We start from the raw sequence: 21114 nt of genomic DNA, 5'->3' as shown, positions 1-21114 counted from the left end.
AGCAGCTGCAACACAGCCTCAAAAGGAGAACTCCATTCCTTGTGACACTGACCTAAATTGAGTTTTCTTACAGCGTCATATAACATGTCAGGAATACCTTTAGTATCATCTAATCCAGAACATATGATATATTCTGAAGATAAGCAAGCAAATATTTATGGCCCACTTCACAACTGAAAAAGCTGGAAGCTACATTTGTTACGTTATTCATAAGGCTGCTACTGTATGACACTTTCCTTGGATACATTTATTCCTTATGTTTTGTATTATCCTTGCCCCATACGGTCTTGTGGCCCTCTGTCATGCAAGAAGTGAATTGTTTGTTCCTGGTTTGGAAATAAAGGTTTTTATTTCCCTTTTTAGGGTTTTAAAGCCAATTTTGTAAGTGGTGCTGCCCTGAGTAAGAAACTGTGATTTCTCTCTTGTCCGTTTTGATGACTACAGGCAGGTTCTAGGACTTGCTCTGCAGGGGACGTGCATAGGAAGGACTCTAATTGAAGTACTCCAGGGCTGTTTTTTCTAAATCCTGAATGTCTTGTATTGTCTAACGGCAAAAGAATTTAAGCCAGCTAAATTGCCCTAACAGGTGATTGCTGGAGGCCATAAATCAGAAGGGAGGTATTTCATTCCACTAAAGAATTTTAAGTGGTGCATCACAGATGTAGTCTGGCTAGAGAAGCTGATCCTGTGTGGGTAAAAGGGAGTATGTAGCTGCAGCATTGGTGAGCATTGTGGTGCTAATCTAAGTGAAAAATGACTGAATATGTACCCTTGCCAGATGTAGTGCCTTTTCACTATTCTGCTCTTAGGCACTTGAATCTTTCTCAAAAACAATTGTTTCTTTTCCCTCCATCTTTAATTGTTCCTTTCTAAATTAAAAAGGTAATTCAGTAGAAAAGTGTATTTAGGTTGCATCAGCATATGTGTAACAATCTGGATTGATACTGAATAACCTAATTAAATTATTTTGTTTCCTACTATTGAGCGGTTTCCTTTGCAATCCATAACTTACATAGCTAAAGTAAATAGGAAAACTTACCATGTGATAGCATGACATTGCACATCTTACTACCTTCTGTGAAGACTACAGATTTTCTCTTCTCTGTTTTCTGTGTCTCTCTGATTCTTGAACATAGAGGGTTTTTAGAGGAAGTTTGGGATTAGCAGCAGAAAATACTATAGTAATTAAGGCATTGTCCTTAAAGGAGGGTCTAAAAAAGAGGGACCCAAGCTGCCTCAGGTTGAGGAGGGTTCGAACCACTGCCTCAAGGACTGTTGAGATGCAACAGCCGCAGTCTCTTGCTTCCTTCCAGCAGATGCCTATCTGCGAAAGAAGGTCCTTTGCCAATCCTGTCTTTGTGGTGGTTTCCTGCTCAAGAACACTGTAGTACCTTATAGATGATAGGGAAGCAGAACTCTTCTTAAACCTTTCACTTCAGAGTTGCCTGCTTCTCTCTCCATTCTCTGTACAGAGTTGGAAAACTCTATTGACTTTACATAGTATAATTTACTAGCCTGGGTTCCTGCTTTAAGTGTTGAAGCCTTTGAGTTAATGTCTAAATTAAGTCATCTGAAATGTCTCAGAAATGTCTTAGTGCACAACAGATAAGCATAGTTATCTGCCTTCTGGAATTGGACTATTAATCATAGAATGGGTTGGGTTGGAAGTGGCCTTCACGACCACCGAATTCCAACCCCCTCCTATGCGGAGGGACATAGGAGGCCTTGAACCTGGCCTTGAGTGCTGCCAGGAATGGAACAGCCACAGCTTCTTAAGTCAACCTGTGCCAGTGTCTCACCACCCTCACAGTAAAGATTTTCTTCCTAATATCTAATCTTAATCTACCCTCTTTCGGTTTAAAGCCATTATCCCTTGTCCTGTCACTACATGCTCTTGTAAAAAGCCTGTCTCCAGCTTATTTGCAGGCCCCAGTTAGGTACTGGAAGGCTGGTCTGAGGTCTGCCTGAAGCCTTCTCTTCTCCAGGCTAGCAAGCCAAACTCTCTCAGCCTGTCTTTATAGGAGAAGTGCTCCTGCCCTCTGATCTATCTTTGTGGTCCTCCTCTGGACTTGCTCCAACAGGTCCACATCCCTCTTGTGTTGGGGGCCCCAGCGCTGAACACAGTGCTCCAGGTGGGGTCTCATGAGAGTGGAATAGAGAGGGAGAATCACCTCCCTTGACCTGCTGACCACATTCCTTTTGATGTAGCCCAGGATACAGTTGGCTTTCTGGGCTGCAGAACCACATTGCCAGGTCATGTTGAACTTCTCATCAACCAACACCTCCAAGTCCTTCTCCTCATGGCTACTGTCAGTCCATTCTCCATTAAGTTTTACCAAAAACCTTTATAAACTTTTCACTTGCTGCTAGAGACTTTTGGGGGCTACAGTGCCTTCTGTATTACTGGATGGATTTCCACATGGAAATAAAAGAAAAATATTATAATCCTAGGGCAACCACTCTGATAGGAGATGACTTAATTGATTTTGAGGCATAAATGCCAAAACAGTATTTATCACTTGTGCATCACATCAGTAATATAAAAATACTTTGATTTTAAATAGTTACAATGTGCACACATTATAAAAACTTCCTACAAAGCAGGTATTGCGCTGCTCTTAGAAATATTTCTGATATTTCCACTTCATCTTTTTCCTGAGATTAATTTGCAAGAAAGCAAAAGAAGCCATCTTTAGGTCATATGATAACATATAACTCAGTTCTATCATGATTTTTAAAGGAAAAGAAAATAGTTACTGAGGTGAAAAATTTGAACTTTTTGGTTTTGAGGAAATACTGGTAGTGGTGGTTGTTTTTTTTGCTGCATCACTGAATATTGTGAAATGGGTATTGGCAATAATTATATTGTAAGGTCTGGACCCTCATGTATTACAGATGAACAGTTATTTGGCCTAATTTTCATCTGTCCAGTGGCATATAATGGCATGAATCTTCTTTGTGATTAAGTAATTTAACTCTTATGTCTCTCATTCAAATATATGTTGTGTTTAGAAACTTGCACACTCTCATAGAGGTATCAGTCTAAAAAGACATTTTGTTTTCATAGACTGTGGGAGAGGGAAAAAGAGGACAGCGCTTAGCCTGTCAAGGTGCATACAAAATAAGCTACATCTCTTAAGACTATGAACAGTAATGTAAGGAAAATTATTATGTAAATCTATTATACCTATAAACCAGGTGGCTGAAGCTTTCATGGTAGCTAGCAAATCATACAGAACCTAGATCACAGTGGTAATCATGGATAAGAATTCAAGAGCTGTTCAGAAAACAAGAATATTTTCCACATTTTTTTGCATATTTGGTATTGACAGATTTTTGCTACATAGAGCAGAGGGGCCATCTATAGGAAAGAGCCTCTATTTGATTCAAAGTGGGGAAGTTACTGAAAACATGGAACTTGAGGAAAGTCTGGGTAAATGTGACTTAAGTGAGAGTTTATGGTTCCTAGTAACAAAAGGGAGGAAGAATGCTAAAGTAAAAACAACGGATTTTGTGAAAGAAGGCTACAGTAAATACGGAATTGGTAGATAAGATCTCTTTAGTCAAGCCTCAAGGAGAAAAGGAATTAAGGAGAAGTGATTCTTTGTCAGAGATACTTCTAAAGTAAAAACAATGCTAATGCAGAGATTTAGACTTGAATTAAACTGTAAATTCTTCATTGACCTCTGAGACTTTCTCAGTCTGCTGAAGAACAGAATAAAAGATCTGTATAAGAAAGGGACAAAGCTGGGTAGGGAGCTGGGAATGGGGACACCCTGATTATCTGCATTTCATTTTTAAGAAGAGGCATGAAGTTACTACAGACAAGCGCACACATCCAAGAACGTTCTGTCACACAGGAGACGAAAAGCTAAAGGAAGTACTTATTGGATGATGAGAAAATGATACTGAGGTAGTGAAGTTTTTCATCTATGTTTTGTGCAAGTTTTTGTTGAGAAGAGTCACCTATGGATAGGTGGCTAGCACAGTGCTAATGCTGAAACAGCATTCTGCCTTCTGTCTGTGTATGCAATTACTTGTTTCTGAAAATTAAATAATATTGTGAAATGTGAAAAAGTCACCAACTCTGTGGCCAGTTTATGGAAGCCCATAGATAGTTTTTAGTGTGAGTTACTTTAAGAAGTAATTGGAAGTTACTTTAAGAATAAAATATTTAGAAGTTCTCCAACTTCTCAATGTAAAAACTTGGTTTCAGAGATCTTCTCTTTGAGTTTATATTCTTGACGATCTGGCTGGTAATGTTTCAGCCCAATAAATACCTGCTTTGGTTGGAAATGCCAGAAGCTTGTTTTTAAAGGGTGTGCTGCATTCTTCTGACCTGTCTGCAGTAAGACCAGAAACCAGCAATTGTTTATGCTTAGTTTAGTGTAATAATGCATACACTATGCCATTTAGAGAATCAAACTTTATGTATTTAATCAAGTGTTAATATCAGTATATGTATTTATGTACAGAATATGATACTACATGTAGGTAACAAGTAATTAATATATAATGATTTTAGGCAAACATAACTGTCTGCTTCTGCAGAAAGAATTATTAGCCTAAAGTCAGGACCATATTGAAGGATGATTCTTCCTAGTCTAATTTCGCCTGTGCTGGCATAGACGGCCATGACACAATACAAACTGACTTCTTCAGGCAGCTGTCAAATCATTCTGGTTACCAAACAAATAAAATTTTATCCATCTTATAAAATAGGAATTATGCTACAGCTGGGGGTAGCTGAATGAAAGAGCCCCTTCCCTTCCAGATTTTGCTCTCTTCCATGCAATGCTTGGGGAGCATGGTGGTGTGTTCTGGAATATAAACACTGCCAGTTGGAGAAGGCAGTGATACTTCTGAGTGCTGAATGTGGATTTCACTGTGGTAGGTCCATGTGAGAATGCCGGAGTATAGTATAAAATCAGTAAAAGGTCATTGCCTACTGTTTCCCTACCCCCCACCCCAAACCATTATTTGGAGCATATTTCAGATGCTCTTCTCATCTCAAGGCTCTGAAATAAATTTTCATTTTCTGGGTTTTTTTTTAGTTCATTTCATGACAGTTATGTCAGTTGCTTTAGCTGGTTCCCATCATTTGAGTCAAAGGATCAAAGTACTTGCATCCTCCGGGACAAGTATAAATAAAAAGAATTGAAATATTCTTAGAAAATATTCTTGTCATACTGGGAATCATTTGCTAACTTAGCCTTTCCAAGAGATGAAACAAAGTGACAAAAAGCTGGTTCCAGTTCAGCCTTCTAAGTAACTCTGAAATCTTGCTAGGGACTTAAGTAAATTATTCTTTGGAAAACAAAATTACTTCAGGAGTATTACACGTATTGTATGTGTGACATACAGCACACAGTCCAGCACTTTCAGGAAATCGCAGTGTTAAGAATACAATTTTATTAGTACATTTGAGGAAGCTAAACATCTTAAGCATGATCTGTGTAAAATGCATGTAGTGCTTAGCTGGGCAAGATGGATATGCCTTCACTGTGTTGACATCAAGCTATGATCACTGTAGGAAAAATACCCTTGCAGCTAATAAAGAAGAGTGTCACTTTCATTAAGTTTCATTTTAACCCAGATTTTGTCTTTGAATTAATTCTAACTCAAAGTTTCTGTTTTAAATGATAGAAATCTCAGCTCTCTCCATACCAGTATTTCCTGCTTTTTGTTCTGTTGAATGTTAAACTGGGTAACACCAATTAAATCTACTCTGAACTACGTGTAAGTAAATGTGTAATCTTTCTGTGAACTTTGAATGGTATACTAGTTGTTTCTCTTTTTCTTTGAATTAGATGGAGAGCAGAAGACTCAAGTGATGATTCATGGAATTGAGCCAATGCTGGAAACACCCATACAATGGCTAAGCGAACATATGAGCTATCCAGATAATTTTCTCCACATTAGTATCATTCCCCGACCTACTGATTGAAACTCAGCTATTGAAACTCAGCTATATTGGTATGAGGATCATTCTCAAGCTGGAATTATAAGGGCATGTCAACTGCTTGCTTCTGTCAGTCTTGACAGAGGCAGCCTGACCAGAAAAAAAAGAAAAAACAAAAAACCTGAAGTCCTCACTGCTGCAAGCCAAACAGGAAGAGAGATCCTATTGTCAGATAAGGGCAATTGGGCTGATCTTATTTTGCATCACCACTGCTTTTCTTCACCGCTGTAATTAAATCAGTTGCGATATGAAAGAATTTACAGGACCTCTGCAAGTCTGCTGTTTTCTTGTAAAATAGAATGAAGCTGAAACTGTCAGCCGAAGAGCAAATGGAAATATGCCACTTGATTGTATTTCTGATTAACAAATAAACAGGGCTGTTTCCTAAAGCGGTAGTGTTTCAACTTTGAGAGTGGAAACATTGGTTTAATTTTCTAGAAAGTTAGACAGTGAGGGATTCAGTTACCAATGGCTTTTTGTAAAAGATCAAATTACTGTAAACCCATCTTTCCTTAATGAGAAGTTCATGTTTACAGTATGTGTATTGGTATGCAAATGATCTTTTAACTTTGATAACAAGCAGTGAGAAATTTTAAAGCAAACCCGTGAGCATGTTTTGTCATTTAAAAACATGCACAACTTAATAATTTACAAATACTTTTGGTTTGTATGCTGTCACTGAATGCTCCAGTATGTTTATTATTCAAACCAGTTTTCATAGAGTAGCAATGATGTAGGATAATTTGGCTCAGGATTTGTCATGGCATTTCTTTGTGCTCATCTAATTATTTTTTTTTTCCCTGTAAGAGTATTTTCTTAATTTAGTTTAAAAAGTTAATAAAAAAAGAGTAAACGGATGTTGCAAACGATTGTATCCTGCTGTTTATTCCCATAGACTAGAAAACAATTAAATCATAGAATGATGAGCAGATGTATTGCTTTTAAATAATCTTGAATTTTTGAAAGCTGAGACTTTTCCAAACTGGTACTTCCTTACATCTGAGTATACTTTTCTGTTGTGGTCCCTGAGCAATCAGGCTGAAATTTGGAGGCTTCTAATCTCATTGCACAGATTTTTTTTTTGTAGTTTAGCAGATGTATTTTTAGGTTCTTGGATTGCTTTGGTTTCTAAATGTTTGTTACCATTGCAGCTGCTACTAGGTACCTACCATTTTTTTGTTAACCTGAATTCATCAGACTGTGTGCTACATCACTCTGTCTTCAGTTTGTGGCTGTTTGTGGCACAAGACTGTGTTTGTAGTAGACATATTATCAAATATGTCAAATATTATCAAATATAAAGAGAGCATGACGTTTTTGTTTCAAAAATAGTAACTGTTGAAATTCCTACTCAAAGTTTTGGCCTGCAAATGTCCAGGTAATTCCCATTGTTTTTCCGATTAGTTTCCATGCTCCCTTTATGGTAAGACACTTACCGAAAATTGAAAATTGATCAAATAAAACCTGTTTAAGAAGCAAGATTGGAAGGCTCTCCGTGGGTGAAGATAGAATTGAGGCTAAAAAAAGCCTTAAGGGCAGAGTAAGTCAGTAGACAAATCAGATGATGTTTTAAATGTAAATGAGGAAATAGCATTAAGGAAATGGAAGGGAAAAGGTAATGGTGAAATAAACCGATGTTGTATTCTGCAGGTCATGAGCAACTTCTAAAACAAACCAAACCATGCTGATCTGTGTTTATGCAGAATTGAAATACAATATTCTTATAGTGGGATGATTTGGTTGAGTCATTCTAATTTCCAGTTCTGTTTGGAATTTCTGTTATGGTGTTGGATTGGCATTTATAAACTTTCCTAGGCAGAGACATCTAAATATTCTGGGGAATTTCAAGGTCCTGCCAATGGGTAAAGCAAATATTTTGTAGTCTTCATATTAAAAAGTCTTTTGTAGGGATAATTTTTCCATTAATCAGGATAAGAGACAGTACATTTAAAAACCTCTAAAGATTGTGTTTCCTTCATTTTAAGGTAAGCTGGAGTAAGTCACTGGCTATTTTAATATATTCTACACCAGCATCTTCTCATGGCCTGTAAATCCAATTTTTAAGGCCTAGCATGGAACAAAGGGTAGCTTGGCATTAAACTCTTTTATTTTAATGATTTAAACTTTATTAAAAAAAATAAAACAAAGTGTGAGTCTGTCTTTATTTCCAGCTGAATAAGGATTTCTGTCATGGAGTAACAAAAAACCATTTAATTAATAGTTACTAAGTAGGAAGAGCTGGTTGGGTGATGTATCGAAACAAAAACACATCATCACAAAAATGAAGTAGCATCATTGCTTTACCTGATTTAAATGATTTTTTGTAGTTTCTTTTACTTAGTGTGTGAATAGCAATAGTGACAGGAAGTGTGTTGTGGCTTAATTAAATACTTTGCTTTGAAATGCTGTAACTTCTTGCAAAAACATTTGTTCTGAATTGGTCAGAATCTAACATAACGCTTAATTTATTTCAGTAATAAGGAAAAGCACCATACACATCTGCGCACGCCCCTCTATATTTAGAATTTAAGTGTATCAGGTGAGCAGTTTCAGTCATAGTTTAAAACAAAATATGAAGCTTGTTCCTGTCTTCACTGTATTTCGTATTATTTGGCAATGGCTGCCTTCAGTTTTGAACGTTTAGTGAAGAAACAGTGAATTTTCCAATTATTTCTTTGATACCACGGGCTGTCACTCAGCCCACTGTCAGTTGGCATGCAAGGTGGTAACTTTTCATTAAGAGCTAGAAATGAGTTATTTTCGTTTATAAATTTATTCCCATTATTTTGAGGGGAAGGAGGGGAGGAACATCCTACATAAAATAAATCGGTACTGGTAGAAAGTTGGGTGATTGTCCGTATTGGGGAGAACCTGAACTTGACATCTGAAGGCCTAGTAACCCTGAAAAAATAAAGGGTGGGAAAAGATGTAATGAATATATGGAGTGGGCACAGAGACTAAGGAGGATTTCTGCTGGGAAATCAGTAGAGGTGTACAACAGTGTGTTATGCTGCTAATAAAGCACCTGTAATCCTGGGTTCCCATTTGGTACAGAAAATTCGGGGGGGGGGGGGGGGGGGGGGTTCAGGAATCATTTGCCTTCAGGGGTAGTGGTTCTCACATGGAATTACTGGGGTGAGGATCTGAACATTCCTGTGGGGAAGGTAGGGATTTGGGCTGGTGTACGGATTGTGCTGCCTTAGTGGTAGAAATGCAGATACTGCTGTGCATGTGCATTGATGTGACTGGGAAATCTTGCAGGAATGTGAAGGAATATTAAATCTTGAGGACAGATCAGGCACCAGAACAAGGAGTATGAGCAAGCCATTAATAAACTTACAGAAGGGAAAACTGTTGAGCTACTTCAAACCCTGTTACTTCTCCACTGAAAGTTTTGGGACCAGTGGAGCAAGCCAAGATTCAGTTATGATGGGTAAGAGCTTGCAATAGCTGTCATTGGACTCAATGGCTGGGAAAGTCCTTTCAGTTCTGTGTTACTGCATGTTTTGCTCCGACAGCCAGATACCTATCAGCTGGTGAAGACTCTTGGTCATCACTTCCAGTTTTATTCATAAGCTGCATAATAATAATGATGACTTTTTTAATGATTATTTCCTTATATGGTGAATGATGTTGAGGTGACAACTCCTTGTTTACAACGCTGACGATAACTGGTGTTTTTTCAGTTTCATTCTCTAGGAAAATCTGCATCCTGGCTCTACAAGTGTATTAGTGCACTCTTAGAGGACTTCTGGGGCTAAGCAATGGCTATTCACTTTAGAGAATGTTTTAAGCAAATTTCCCAGCTTGCCAGTGGTAATTTACCAAATCAAGGGACTAGACAAACAAAAGGATAAATTAATCCCTTTCATGGGTATTTTCCAAAATAAATGTTTTTGCATGTAATGATTTTAAACTTTCCAAAGAGCCTACATGTTAATTTGCTTGCAAATTTAGCATTAGCTTACAGAATGTATTTATTCGTATGCTGCCACATGTAGATGTTAAAACTGATCACATACTTGTATAACTCTAATACTAATACTGATTCTTATCAAGGTGTGCCAGAAAGAGAACAGTGTTAGTGATCACAAGGGCTCCTATGGGTGCCGTTGTGCTGGTGCTGCAGATGGATGAAATGCGGGGATTGAGTGAATCTCCGGCAAGTGCTACCACTTTTTCAAACTTTAGCCTTGCAGCAAAACCAAAATTATACTCTGTCTTTACTGCAAAAATAATGTTATTTTCTTGAGATGGCAAAAGTGTATTTTGAGGAAAATATTCCCTCCCTAACCTAATTTTTTTTTGTTCAAAATTCGTGGCTGTATCAGAATAATTAGGCATTTGGTAAGTGACTTTAGCCATTGATTTTAGCAGTCCCTGCTTATTTGGACAGGAAAGAGATTCCTGAAGTGATATTTTTTTCTTTCCTTAGGATGAAAAGGGGTATGCACAGAGGTTCTTAAAATATCAGATATAGAATGTATTTCTGAATTAAAGCAGGTAGGTGTTTATTCTGCATTAAAACTTCTGGGTTTGAGACAGGGATGGTGACATTTCAAAATGTCACGGTAAACCTGAGTAATATCTCTTGAGAAAGAGGTAAAGATATGTAAAGTGTCAGGTGCTCGGAAGTAGATTTCAGATTTCTATACTTTCAAGTTATACTATCAAATCAGCTTGTGGAAGAAGAGTTTAAAATGAGAGAGGTGTTTCTTTCCTTCCCTTGCCTTTCATGTCTCTACGGTTCATGTAATGAAGCTCTTTTAACTGTGAAATGAAACACCAGTTTCTCTAAACAAGAGATGAAAGAACACAAAAGAATAGAAAACTTCTTTCAAATACAGCAGTGCAAACAGGTACATGAACAGAGGAGTTCTGTGTAGTTTGTGTTTTTATATGTATAAAATAACTAGCAATTATATGAAGTTTAAAGGTATAGTTTTCCACGTCGTTTTATTTATGTGGATAAAAGACATCTAAGGTAGAAAGAGAGGCAGTCAAACAACCTTGTTAGGGTTGGAGGTTGGAGGAGCTTGTCTTCACTGCACTTGAAATTGCCAAGGTGCATCAGATTTTAAAATAGCACTTTCCACTGAAGGTATTTAAAGCCTTAATCCTTGCCTCATTTTGCTGGTATAGGTCAACAGATACAATAAAATGAGTATGTTGTAGGAACATATGTATTGATCTAGTTACTAATACACATTATGTTCTCATTTTGGCACTCACAGTAATTACGACTATTGCACAGTGGAAAGAATAAAGCCAGTACTTGATACCGTTTGTATCTGCCAGCATCTGGAGGATCACTTGCTAGACTTTGTCAAATGGTGTAAGTTCACATGCACATCTTAAAAGTTAGAACTTTTAAGTTAGGTTCCTCTTTCAAAGAAAACCAATGGGGCGGGGGGGGGAGGAAAGTCAATAGCATTGTTCACTAAACCTCTCCCTTCAGTGGGTGTCTTACAGTAAAAGGAATGCAGAGAGAGTGCACATGCAAAAACTGGTTGATGTCTTATATATATATATATGTAATTTCTCCTTGTGTATTTGAGATTGTGTTGCTTAGGGTCAGTACAGTCTCAACTGGCATTAAAAGGGCAATCTGTAATTCTTCCAGCTAGAAGGAGGCGCTCATGAGTATTTTCATCACTACAGAATTAAAGATCAGAATGGAAACTGCCTGGCTGAGACTTGTACCTTGCATGCTCTTCTACCTATAATTAAAATAATCTGCACTTCAGAGGTTTGCTTTCCATCAGTTGTATGTACACACACCCTCACTGGATTTTTTTTCCACAGTTGAAGATTAGTGAAATCAGCAGGTCTTTCTTCATTTTAAAGTTTGTCTGAGTCTGTACAAGGCAAATGGGGGGCAGAGATCAGGCTGCAGGAGTGGCCCTCATGCCCTGAAGTGCCAGCATGACCCAGGAAGTTACGCAGCTTGTTCACTGTTTTCGCTATGACAGTTTTATCATATGAGTTCTGTCCCTTACTCTAAACTCTTCTTTAATTCACAGCTCCTCATTTTTAGCTAATCCTTGACCTCAGCTGACAAGAGATGAGGTTGAACCTGTTCCTTGCTCTCCAGTGCCTGTCTCTCCCTTGCGGGCTTGCTATCAGTAACTGTACAGCAAGTATGACTCAAATCCCCATCTCTGGAGCACTCCGTGACACTTCTGGCACAGCTTCTCCTTCGACATCCGAGGTGTGAGTTCACTTCTGTTACCACAAACCGACCAGCCCTGTAGGAAGAAAGTGAGAGAAAGGTGTGGAGGAGGGGAGAGGGAAATGAGTTTAAAAACAGTGAAGGTGGGGCTTGAGAGAAAAATACTTCATGGGGAGCGAAATGACAGAGTTGGATTCTTGAATCTCACCCAGGTTTCTTGTTCAGTCATCATTTTGCAGCTCCCACCTTGGGGTTTCCTTTCCATCCTTTCCATGAATGCAGTGGTGTACTGGCTTTCACCTGCAAAGTGAAACGTCTGGCACCCCTGGTGTCACCATCTGCTGTAGCCGCCTTCTCCTTGGAGTCAGCAGTACCCATCACTTGAGCAGGTGTATTCAACTGCGTAGTTTTAGCATGTTGCCTAAGAAGGCTTTTCTTTACAAAAATTGTTTCAGAGCTTCTTCCTCTGCAGAAGAGGAGTTGGCAGGTCCTGCACAAAATGGTGGCACAGTCTGCTCAGGCACTTCTTGTTACTGCTTCAATACATTGTGTCGTGGAAAACTGAATCTTTGGAATTGATTTTTTATTCAGGGGATAACTGATGGAGTCACTTGAGGACCTTTGTGTCATGAAAATTACTATTTCATGGTTCTGAAGTTTCACTTTGTACTGGTATGAATGTTTCATATAGACAGCAGAATACGTTTTCAACATGTGTAATAAATAACCAAACACAGTTTTGGTCGCAAGCCTTTTCTGTTTCATTTTCCAGTCAGAATAAGATTCCATTATATTTGGTTTAGTTGTAGAAAAACGTCGGTATTCAGAATCAGGCTGTACAGGCACTAGTAAGAGGATGTGTCATTTTGAATCATAAGTATTTCTGTACTTTACATCTTGGCACCTTTCAATAGGAAGACACACAAGGACTTTACCTTTCTGCTGAGGTATGGTTCTGCTGAACCACCCGAGAAGTTTCTCTGCCAATCTGGGGGATCTGCTCCCTTACAGAAACCGTCCAGTTTTGTTTTATTGCGTATAAATTTATACTTGACAGCTGTTGAGAAGCTCACTGGAACAATGGCCATAATGGCAATTTAACAAAAAAAAAGGAAAAATAAAAACAACAAAAAACCACCCAGCTTAATTTATTGCCCAAATGTCCTTCACTAAGAAACCATAATGTCAGTTTTTAGTGAAATTAGTTGATGCCCTACTTCTGGTTGTGCATTCAATTATTCCCATGGTAAGAAGACACAACCCTAATGGGTCAGCTTACAATTTCCTTGAAATATATTGTGTGGTTTTAATTAATATGCCAATAAGAGGAACTTCGCGGTATTTATTTTATCTCTTACTGAGACTTGAATGCATTCAGGACTTCTGCTGCAATTGACTTCCTCGGGGAGGTGCAGCAGGAGTTGTATCCCCTCTGGCCTTCCTAAATTACACTGGGTTTAGTATCTTTCTGGGGCATGGGGAAAAATATTTCAGTTCTGTGAAGCCTATCTACTTGCACTTTTCTCTCCCTCCTCCCCCAAACTAGATGCCACAGTTTCCATAATGCAGCCCTTGCTTTTTTTTACTGCATGCTTTGAACAACGAAGCGGGTGAGCTGTAGCTACTGGGCATAACAATTGATTCTTTAGCTGTCATCTCAGGGGGCTCTGAAATTTAGGTCTTCCAAGTTTATGAGCCTCATTTCTAACAGAGGTGTGGTCTGGGGTAACCACGCAAGCTTCCAGGAAGATAACATGAGGCATAGATTAAATTCTCTTAAGAACCGGTACTCAAGTAAATGGGAGGATCCACGAAAGCTGATACCTACTTTTGTTCACATTTGTTTTGCTGCCTCTGTGTTATTTGCTTTCTGTGTACTTGCTAAAAGCAAACCCAATCAAGATTGCGTGATGGTGTATGGAAGAGGCCTGTTGCACAACTCCCCTTCCCCTGCTCGCACCCAAGTGAATCCTTGCTTGTGTCACTGCAGGCAATTAACAGTGCTTCAAAACCACATGCAGCTCCTATTCCAGAATGGCATTTGATGGTATCAGGAAGCTTGAGGGTTTGAGAAAAAAATAGAGGAGCTTATTTATTCTTTAAAAGGAGCTTATTCTTCATCATTAAGAGATGCTAAAATAATCAAAGGCATTGAGTGTGCAGCATCAGCAAGTAGACCTTTGTTGCAAGGTATGGTCTGGTTGGGATAAAAATGTATTCTGCATCTTTAATATAATATATGCTTGAAATGAGCTGTAACAGATTTTGATGTTCTGCTTTGATCCTAACATGCTGTGAGGCACTACACTGAAATGAATGTGGGTACCATTGATAAAGGAGAAGATCCTTAACATCTTAATGTATGGGCATGTACCACAGTTGCCACATTATAAACAAGGGTGTGAGCTTTTCACAGCTGCCTCAAGAAGGGGAACTTTTACCTCTTGTTGTCCCAGGGTAAACAGGTTGCTTGTGTCTCTGAGAGCAGAAGAGTGCTTTCTCTGGCATTGGCTGATGAGGGAGAACGTGAGGAGGAATAATTACTGTGGATTTGCTGCGTGCTCTGTAACCACATGTGTATCTTGATCTGATAGTAATGAATCTGAGTGTTCATCTTTACCTGCAGGATTTCTCCTGAGGGATTTTGTTATTTATATTAAAGAGGGTTTTCTTGGAGCTCAAGTAACCTTAGAACAGTGAACACTTTGCTGACTAGCATTGGTGCTAATTGCTTGAAGCAAGTCAGTGGCTGGGATTTTTATTAAATTTTGCTATGCAATGAGATACAAAGTGTGAATGGTGTGCCTGGAACTTTCTTGAGAATTATTTGAGTTTATTTTGCAATAGCAAATAGGATCACAGGAACAAGAGACTGCTTCTGCTTGTGCTGGCTCTCTGCTGAGTGGGTCACTGTTTGCCTATCTATTTAGTCTAAAAACAATCCTACCTCAACAAAAGAAGAATATCCTTAAAGTTTTAAAACTAGAGGGAGAAGCCAAGAGCTAGGAAGAGTTAGCAGCAACTCCCATGATGTACAAGAAAAAGCGGAGCTCAAACCTTGCACTTTTCATCAAGCTTCTTGATACAGCAGAAGAGAAAGGTTTCCCAGTGATTTGTCTGATGTTCAGGTAGGGAAGATAGCTATGGATGTTACTGCTGCTTTGCAAGCAGATTTTCTCAGCTTCTGCTATGAAGTCTGCTGTCCTTCCTCTGCAGGGATGTGGAAATTCAACCTCCAAGAGAACTGGAGGTTTTCAGTTTTACTGGGGGAATGAATTGGTAGAAGTTTGGGAATAAAAGACAGTGTTTAGAAGACTACTTATGGCAGCATGTTATTCTCAAAGCTGAGTTTAATCCTGCAGTGGAGCAGGCACTGCTCAGAACTGTGGTTAAGTTGAGCCATCTGCTGATATATCAAGCAAGCCTGTCAGTAATATCTTGGTGATGGATTGAAGCTCAGAAGAGACAGGTACTATCATGCTTTGCAGTGCAAAGTTTAAAGGGCATGAAATATTGAATTCCCAGTTTGGTAAATGATGCACAGCCCGTATGGTTTCTTTATGGGATGACTCTTTCATAGCATGCTACTCCATTAACATGAGAAGTGTTGTTTTAATTATCTCAGCTGATGTTCCATTGAAAGTGCTTTGTGGGTAATTTTAATGGACACGGTATGGAAATTGTTGCACTGGCAGGTACAGTATCTGTTCATCTTACTTGCTTACAAATGTTCCAAGCAATCGTGTATGACACCTTCCTGCAAATGAGGTAATTCCCGCTTGGCACTGAGGCCTCTAAAGAAGAAAACTTTCATACTGTAACATTAAAGGCAGACACTTTGTTTTAATCACTTGCCAAAACAGCCGAAAACAATTATTAATTAATAGGAAACATTAACTTTTAACTTTGCAATCTCTCCAAAGAAGTGTCTATGACAACTTGCATCTGGATTTATGGATTATTTGGATGCAGTGAAACTGGGCATCGTACTGCAAAGGTTGACTGCTTTAAATTCATATTAAGTGTACACATAGCGCTCTTAAAATTAATATGTTTATAAACCTAAATTGGTTCAGTTGAATGCCTTTTGTTCTCTCTCTGGCTTCATTTGAAGCAACAACAAAAAGCTGTGCTTGTTTGTGTGTTTAACCAAAATGCTAAATGCAATTAATCTACCCAAAGCACACAAATATTTTTTGAATAATAGAGGCGCCCCTTTCCCAGTGTCTCTGGTATTTAACACTCTGGTTTGGAGAGAAGAAGGCAACTTTTTCACATCCCATAAATAAACTTTAAGAAATCTTTTGCTTGGCAGGCTTAATTTGAACCAACCCAGGGCAGCACCCTCAGATTTTCTTGACTGCTTTGATAAGGTTGAGCATAGCATGTATGGTTAGGGGGAGGCATCATTCCTAGTATTTTAGATTCTGGATCTTACTTTCCCTCTGGAAAATATTGTGTCTGGCAAATGCAGCTCCCAATAAATAAGAAGGGGGTGGGATGAATAGTGCAGTCTAAGACAGCTCCTGTTTGATCTGACTCAGAGGATGATTATGTGGGGATTCATCCTGCAGATCTACTCATTTTGCCTCTTTTGTCAAACAAAATAATGGAATTCCTTGGACTGTCAGAAACCGAGAATATCCAAAATATTTCAACAAGATCAGACCACAAGAGTTAGTTTATCTCAACTGAGAATCTTGAGACATCCCAATTATTTTAACAATGGGAGAGTGGCTGCCTAGCCTGTCTGCTTCTAGCCAGTCTACTTCTCAGTTATTGAGAAATTCATGGGGAATACTGTGACAAGTTTAGTAACTGCAGATTTTTTCTCAGTTAAAATCTCTTTTCTAGCAAACATGAGAGCTTCGCTTTATGCATTTGCTACTGAGGCACTTCCCTTAACAGCGTGTGGTCTCATCTTTCATTTAAAATTCTGCTAGTCCTGCTAAGCCTTCAACTTGCTCTTTGCCAGGTAACTCAATTTCAGCTCATCTTCTGCGCGTCGGACTGTCTTAACTGCTGAGGATGACCTGGTCACACCATGTAGATAGGGTGATCAACAATTCGGGTGCATCCAGTGTGCCTGGGTATAAAGAGCAAGTGTCATGGCATAACAGAGAGGTACCAGACTTCATCCGTGCCATTTGAAGGAAGGTCATCTGTTTCCCTCTTTAGCATGCATATTTCTCAGTAGTTTATAATGATTGGGAATTTGTTTAGTATGGAATACAGAGATGGGTCTCTGTAGTCCTGTGTTGTGGTTTAAACCCTAGCCAGACAGCTTGTTCACTCACTCCCAGTGAGTGGTGCTGGGCAGAGAGCAATCAAGCCCCCCCCCCCGAGGCTCTCCCCTTCCCCACTCCTGGAGGAGCAGGGAGGAGGATCGAAAGAGTGCAACTCCTACGGGTTGAGACAAGAACAGTCCAGCAACCAATGTACAACACAAATCACCACCGCTACTATCAACTACAACAATGATAAGGGAAAATAACAAGGGAAGAGAATACGATACCACCGGCCAAGAAACGAGTCCCACCCGGAAGCCCGTGTCCTTCCGGGTAACTCCCAGTTACCCCCCACCCCGGCCATGACGTGCTGTGGTATGGAATACCTCTTTGGCTAGCCCGGGTCAGGCGCCCCGTCTCTGCTTCCTCACAGCCTCCCCTCCTCCCTGGCAGAGCATGAGCCTCACAAAGTCCTTGGTCAGGGTAAACATCACTTAGCAACAACCAAAAACATCGGTATCACCAGCACTGTTCCCAGGCTGGAAGTCAAAACACAGCACTGCACCAGCTACCACGAAGGAGAAACATGACTGCTACTGCTGAACCCAGGACACCCTGTGTTTATGGTTAAGAAGAAAATTGTTAATACTCTTCAAATGTTAAGTTGTGCCTTCAGATAATAAAGCCTTGCTTTTCCTGGAGTGTTTTTCACAAGTTGATTATAAAGATGCTGAACTTGTCCTTGTTTTATCAAATAGTTAGGGCTTAAATGGCTACGGAAATGACGCCTACAGCTAGTTTCCCTTTCCCTTCTCCTCCCCACCCTAAGCTGTGCTCCTGTTGGAAATTGAGGTTGGATAGTACAGACATGTGGAAGCAGCAGCTTTAAAGTCAGATGTATAGGAAGTGTGGAAGCAGTGCTGGTGTACTGAGAGAGTGACATCTCTGCTTTTGTTGATAGTGGCCAATAATCTTAATATCAGTGACCAGTGATCAGCTAAATATCTGGTGTTTTATGGGCTAAACTATGGCAACTCCATTATTGAAATCAATGTTTGTACCTGCTGAAATCCTACACATTTATCCTGGAATTTCTTTTTATGACAGACAGTGGCTGTTTGCACAAAGAACTTCATAATCTCAAAGCAGTTGTCTTTCTGCAAGTAGTTAACTGGGTCATTAACAGCTTTTCCTCAAAAGAAGGGGAAAAAATGACTAGTGTGATACTTTTCAAATGCAGACTGAAAAGAAAGAGTAATTTCTGCAGTAGGTCAGCATTTTGTGTAATTCTGTTCTTTACCACCTCTGCTCTGATCTCGAGACCAGCAGTAAACACCCACCTTACCATAGAAGAACAGTGAACTACAGTGGTGGCATCTCCAGAACATTGTGGCTGCTCTTGACAGAAAGCAGTAGTTTGCTTCTGGTTACTCACTGGTGTATTTGTTTTCTACTAGAAGAATAATTTTCAGGTTTCTAGGTTGCATGTGGCAGATGGAAATAATTGCTTTCAGTGTGCTCTGGTGTATTGCTATCTGAACAAGAAAAAGGCAGCATGGCTTCCCTCTCCTGCCACCCAGGGTTTAGGATACACCTTGCTGGAGTGCAAAGAGGATCTGACTTGATTCCTGAATTTCATTTTGGTGTTTTTCATTATGTCCACAGAGGCAGTTGAGGGATAAATGTAAATGCCAAGTGTCAGCATGCAGGGAAGGTGTGAACCTGCTCTGTAATGGCACTTATTGAGAAATAATTTGGAGTAATCTTAATGCTCGGTTTTCACATGGGCTGTGATGATCTGGGGTTTGTCCAGCCCAGTGAGGTTCCTTTACACCAGCACTGGTTTGTGCCTTGTGAGCAATGTCCTTTCCAAGGCTGTGCCTGAGTGCCTAATCTCATGTAGCAGAAACCTTCCCCAGCTCTTCAGTTTCCTAAACACATCCTGGGATTGCAGCCTGTTCTAATGCTTCCACATGTAAGAAGTTATGTGGATTTGATCTGTTCCTCTCCAGTTCTTTGGATGTGCCAGCTCTGTGAAAATAATGCGATGTTAAAATTTAAAAATTAAAAGAAAAAACAAAAACAACCCAGCAAAACCCAAACATGAGAAAATTATTAGATATGCCAACTTCAAAAGACAGCCGCTAATTACATACACTTTCTTGTGCGGTGCTCTCTTTGACTGCTGTTTTCTCTTACTAGGATAGAGCAAAATCTGTGTTATCCTCAGCATTATCCTATGCTTATGGGAAATGCGAACCAGCAGATATCTAGGTATAGAAATCCAGCATTAAACAAGCAACTAGTTCATTTTCTGCAGTTGTCCAGCAGGTAAAATGCACTAATTTTGCATTTCAATAAAGTGCACTATGTGCTAATGCAGAGGAGGTCTCACAGTGCTATTTTGAATCACCAACCTCTTTCCTTTCATTTTGACCATCTTGTTTAAGATACAAATGTGACCGCTGAGTCTGCTTCATGGATTTTGTCTGTATTTGTGGAGCATTTTCAAATGAAAGCTTGGGGGGGTTTTGCCATCCTAGTAAACAATATTGCACACCCCAGCTCTAGAAAAGAGAAATGCCTCCCTGTCCACATAGGGAAATGCTGAATTTTGCAGTTATTTTATGTCTTGCAACATGAAGGTCACAGTGCAAACATCAAGTAAAGGCCTTTTTCTATCAAAGGTCTCAAGTAATCTTACCAGAGAAGCAAAGCTTCTCCCTCTGTCCCAAGAGAACATTGTTTAGAGGCAGAGACTTGCAACAAAGCATGAGAAGATTTGGTGTAACTTGTCTTTTTTCTTCCATACGATCAGCAGAATCCTGTTTGTGTGGTATGTTGTTGAAATCTTCAGTTGTTATGAATCAGAGCTAAAAGAAGCACTGATATTTGTTCTTTTTTTAAAAAGTCAGAAAGGTTTATTTGAAGAAAATCAACAGAAAAGAATGCAGGAAGCTGCGGATGTGGAAAGTTTTCCCACCATGCCAAGACAACCTTTTTATCAGTTTTTTTTCTTTAAGGTGTCACTTTGCAAGGTTCTTGCCTGTTGCGTGCTGATGTTTTGCTGCTGAAGCTGGAGGAAATGAGTCTGATGAAATTTTTGTCTGAAAACCTGTAGAAGTTGACTTCAAACAGAGAAACATCTGTAAAATGTGAACATGGCAGAGATGTTCTATGGGAATGTTTCGGCCGTCAGGGATACAAACTGCATTGTGAGCATTTCCCCTCTCAAATTTGCATTGATGGAGATACACTGATTCAAAACAGAAGGATTTTGATGAACAGATATTAGCTTTAGCCATAGCTGAGTAAAGAGGAAAAAAGGTAGGTCACATTCAAAACAACGGAAACTCAACAGCTTAATTATACGCTACGAATGGTCCTACTTCTTTAGTCAGCAAAGATGGAGAAGTCCTTTGTTAAATGTTATTAGTACACATGAAACTGCTGTCTTCAAGCCAATGCCAGCTGCTTCTGAAATCACAACAGCCAACACTGCGAGCTGCGCTGCAATTTCTCTTCCTGAAATTATGCGGTTTAGCCTACAAGTGAAATTTAAATGGGCCAGATGAAAGGTTTGGATTTGATAAATGACTTGGTATATGTTTTGTGAACTTTTGTTGCTGTTCTGCCTTTTCAGTCAGGAAATACTAAAAACTTTGGGCAAGATGAGTTAGTGAAAGTAATGCAACAGCTTAGATAATGTAACTTTCATGATGGCTAAAGGGTGGCTCAACATCAATTATACA

At 39.3% G+C, this 21114-nt stretch overlaps 1 protein-coding gene and 1 long non-coding RNA gene across 5 annotated transcripts in view; both read left to right on the top strand.

Moving 5' to 3' along the window:
* Positions 1 to 8109, top strand: part of ATG5 (autophagy related 5) — an 81468-nt gene extending 73359 nt beyond the window's left edge. For 3 of the 4 annotated variants that reach the window (XM_062624754.1, XM_062624745.1, XM_062624747.1), the window contains one exon: positions 5811 to 8109. In XM_062624754.1, coding sequence (XP_062480738.1) covers positions 5811 to 5947 — 137 coding nt within the window. In that variant the 3' untranslated portion in view covers positions 5948 to 8109. The remainder of the gene's footprint in view (positions 1 to 5810) is intronic. The other variant, XR_009965999.1, reaches the window with a different exon arrangement.
* Positions 8110 to 9071: 962 nt separating this feature from the next.
* Positions 9072 to 21114, top strand: part of LOC134166728 (uncharacterized) — a 34023-nt gene continuing 21980 nt past the window's right edge. Inside the window, exons 1-2 of the long non-coding RNA XR_009965969.1 lie at positions 9072 to 10465; positions 11986 to 12175. This is a non-coding gene — a long non-coding RNA (uncharacterized LOC134166728). The remainder of the gene's footprint in view (positions 10466 to 11985; positions 12176 to 21114) is intronic.

The sequence above is a fragment of the Pezoporus occidentalis genome, unplaced genomic scaffold (assembly GCF_034315485.1).
Source record: "Pezoporus occidentalis ecotype Australia unplaced genomic scaffold, CSIRO_AGI_Poc_V1 ctg109, whole genome shotgun sequence".
Classification (NCBI taxonomy): domain Eukaryota; kingdom Metazoa; phylum Chordata; class Aves; order Psittaciformes; family Psittacidae; genus Pezoporus; species Pezoporus occidentalis.
Note: the sequence above shows the minus strand (reverse complement) of the source record. Positions and strands in the feature narration are given on the sequence as shown.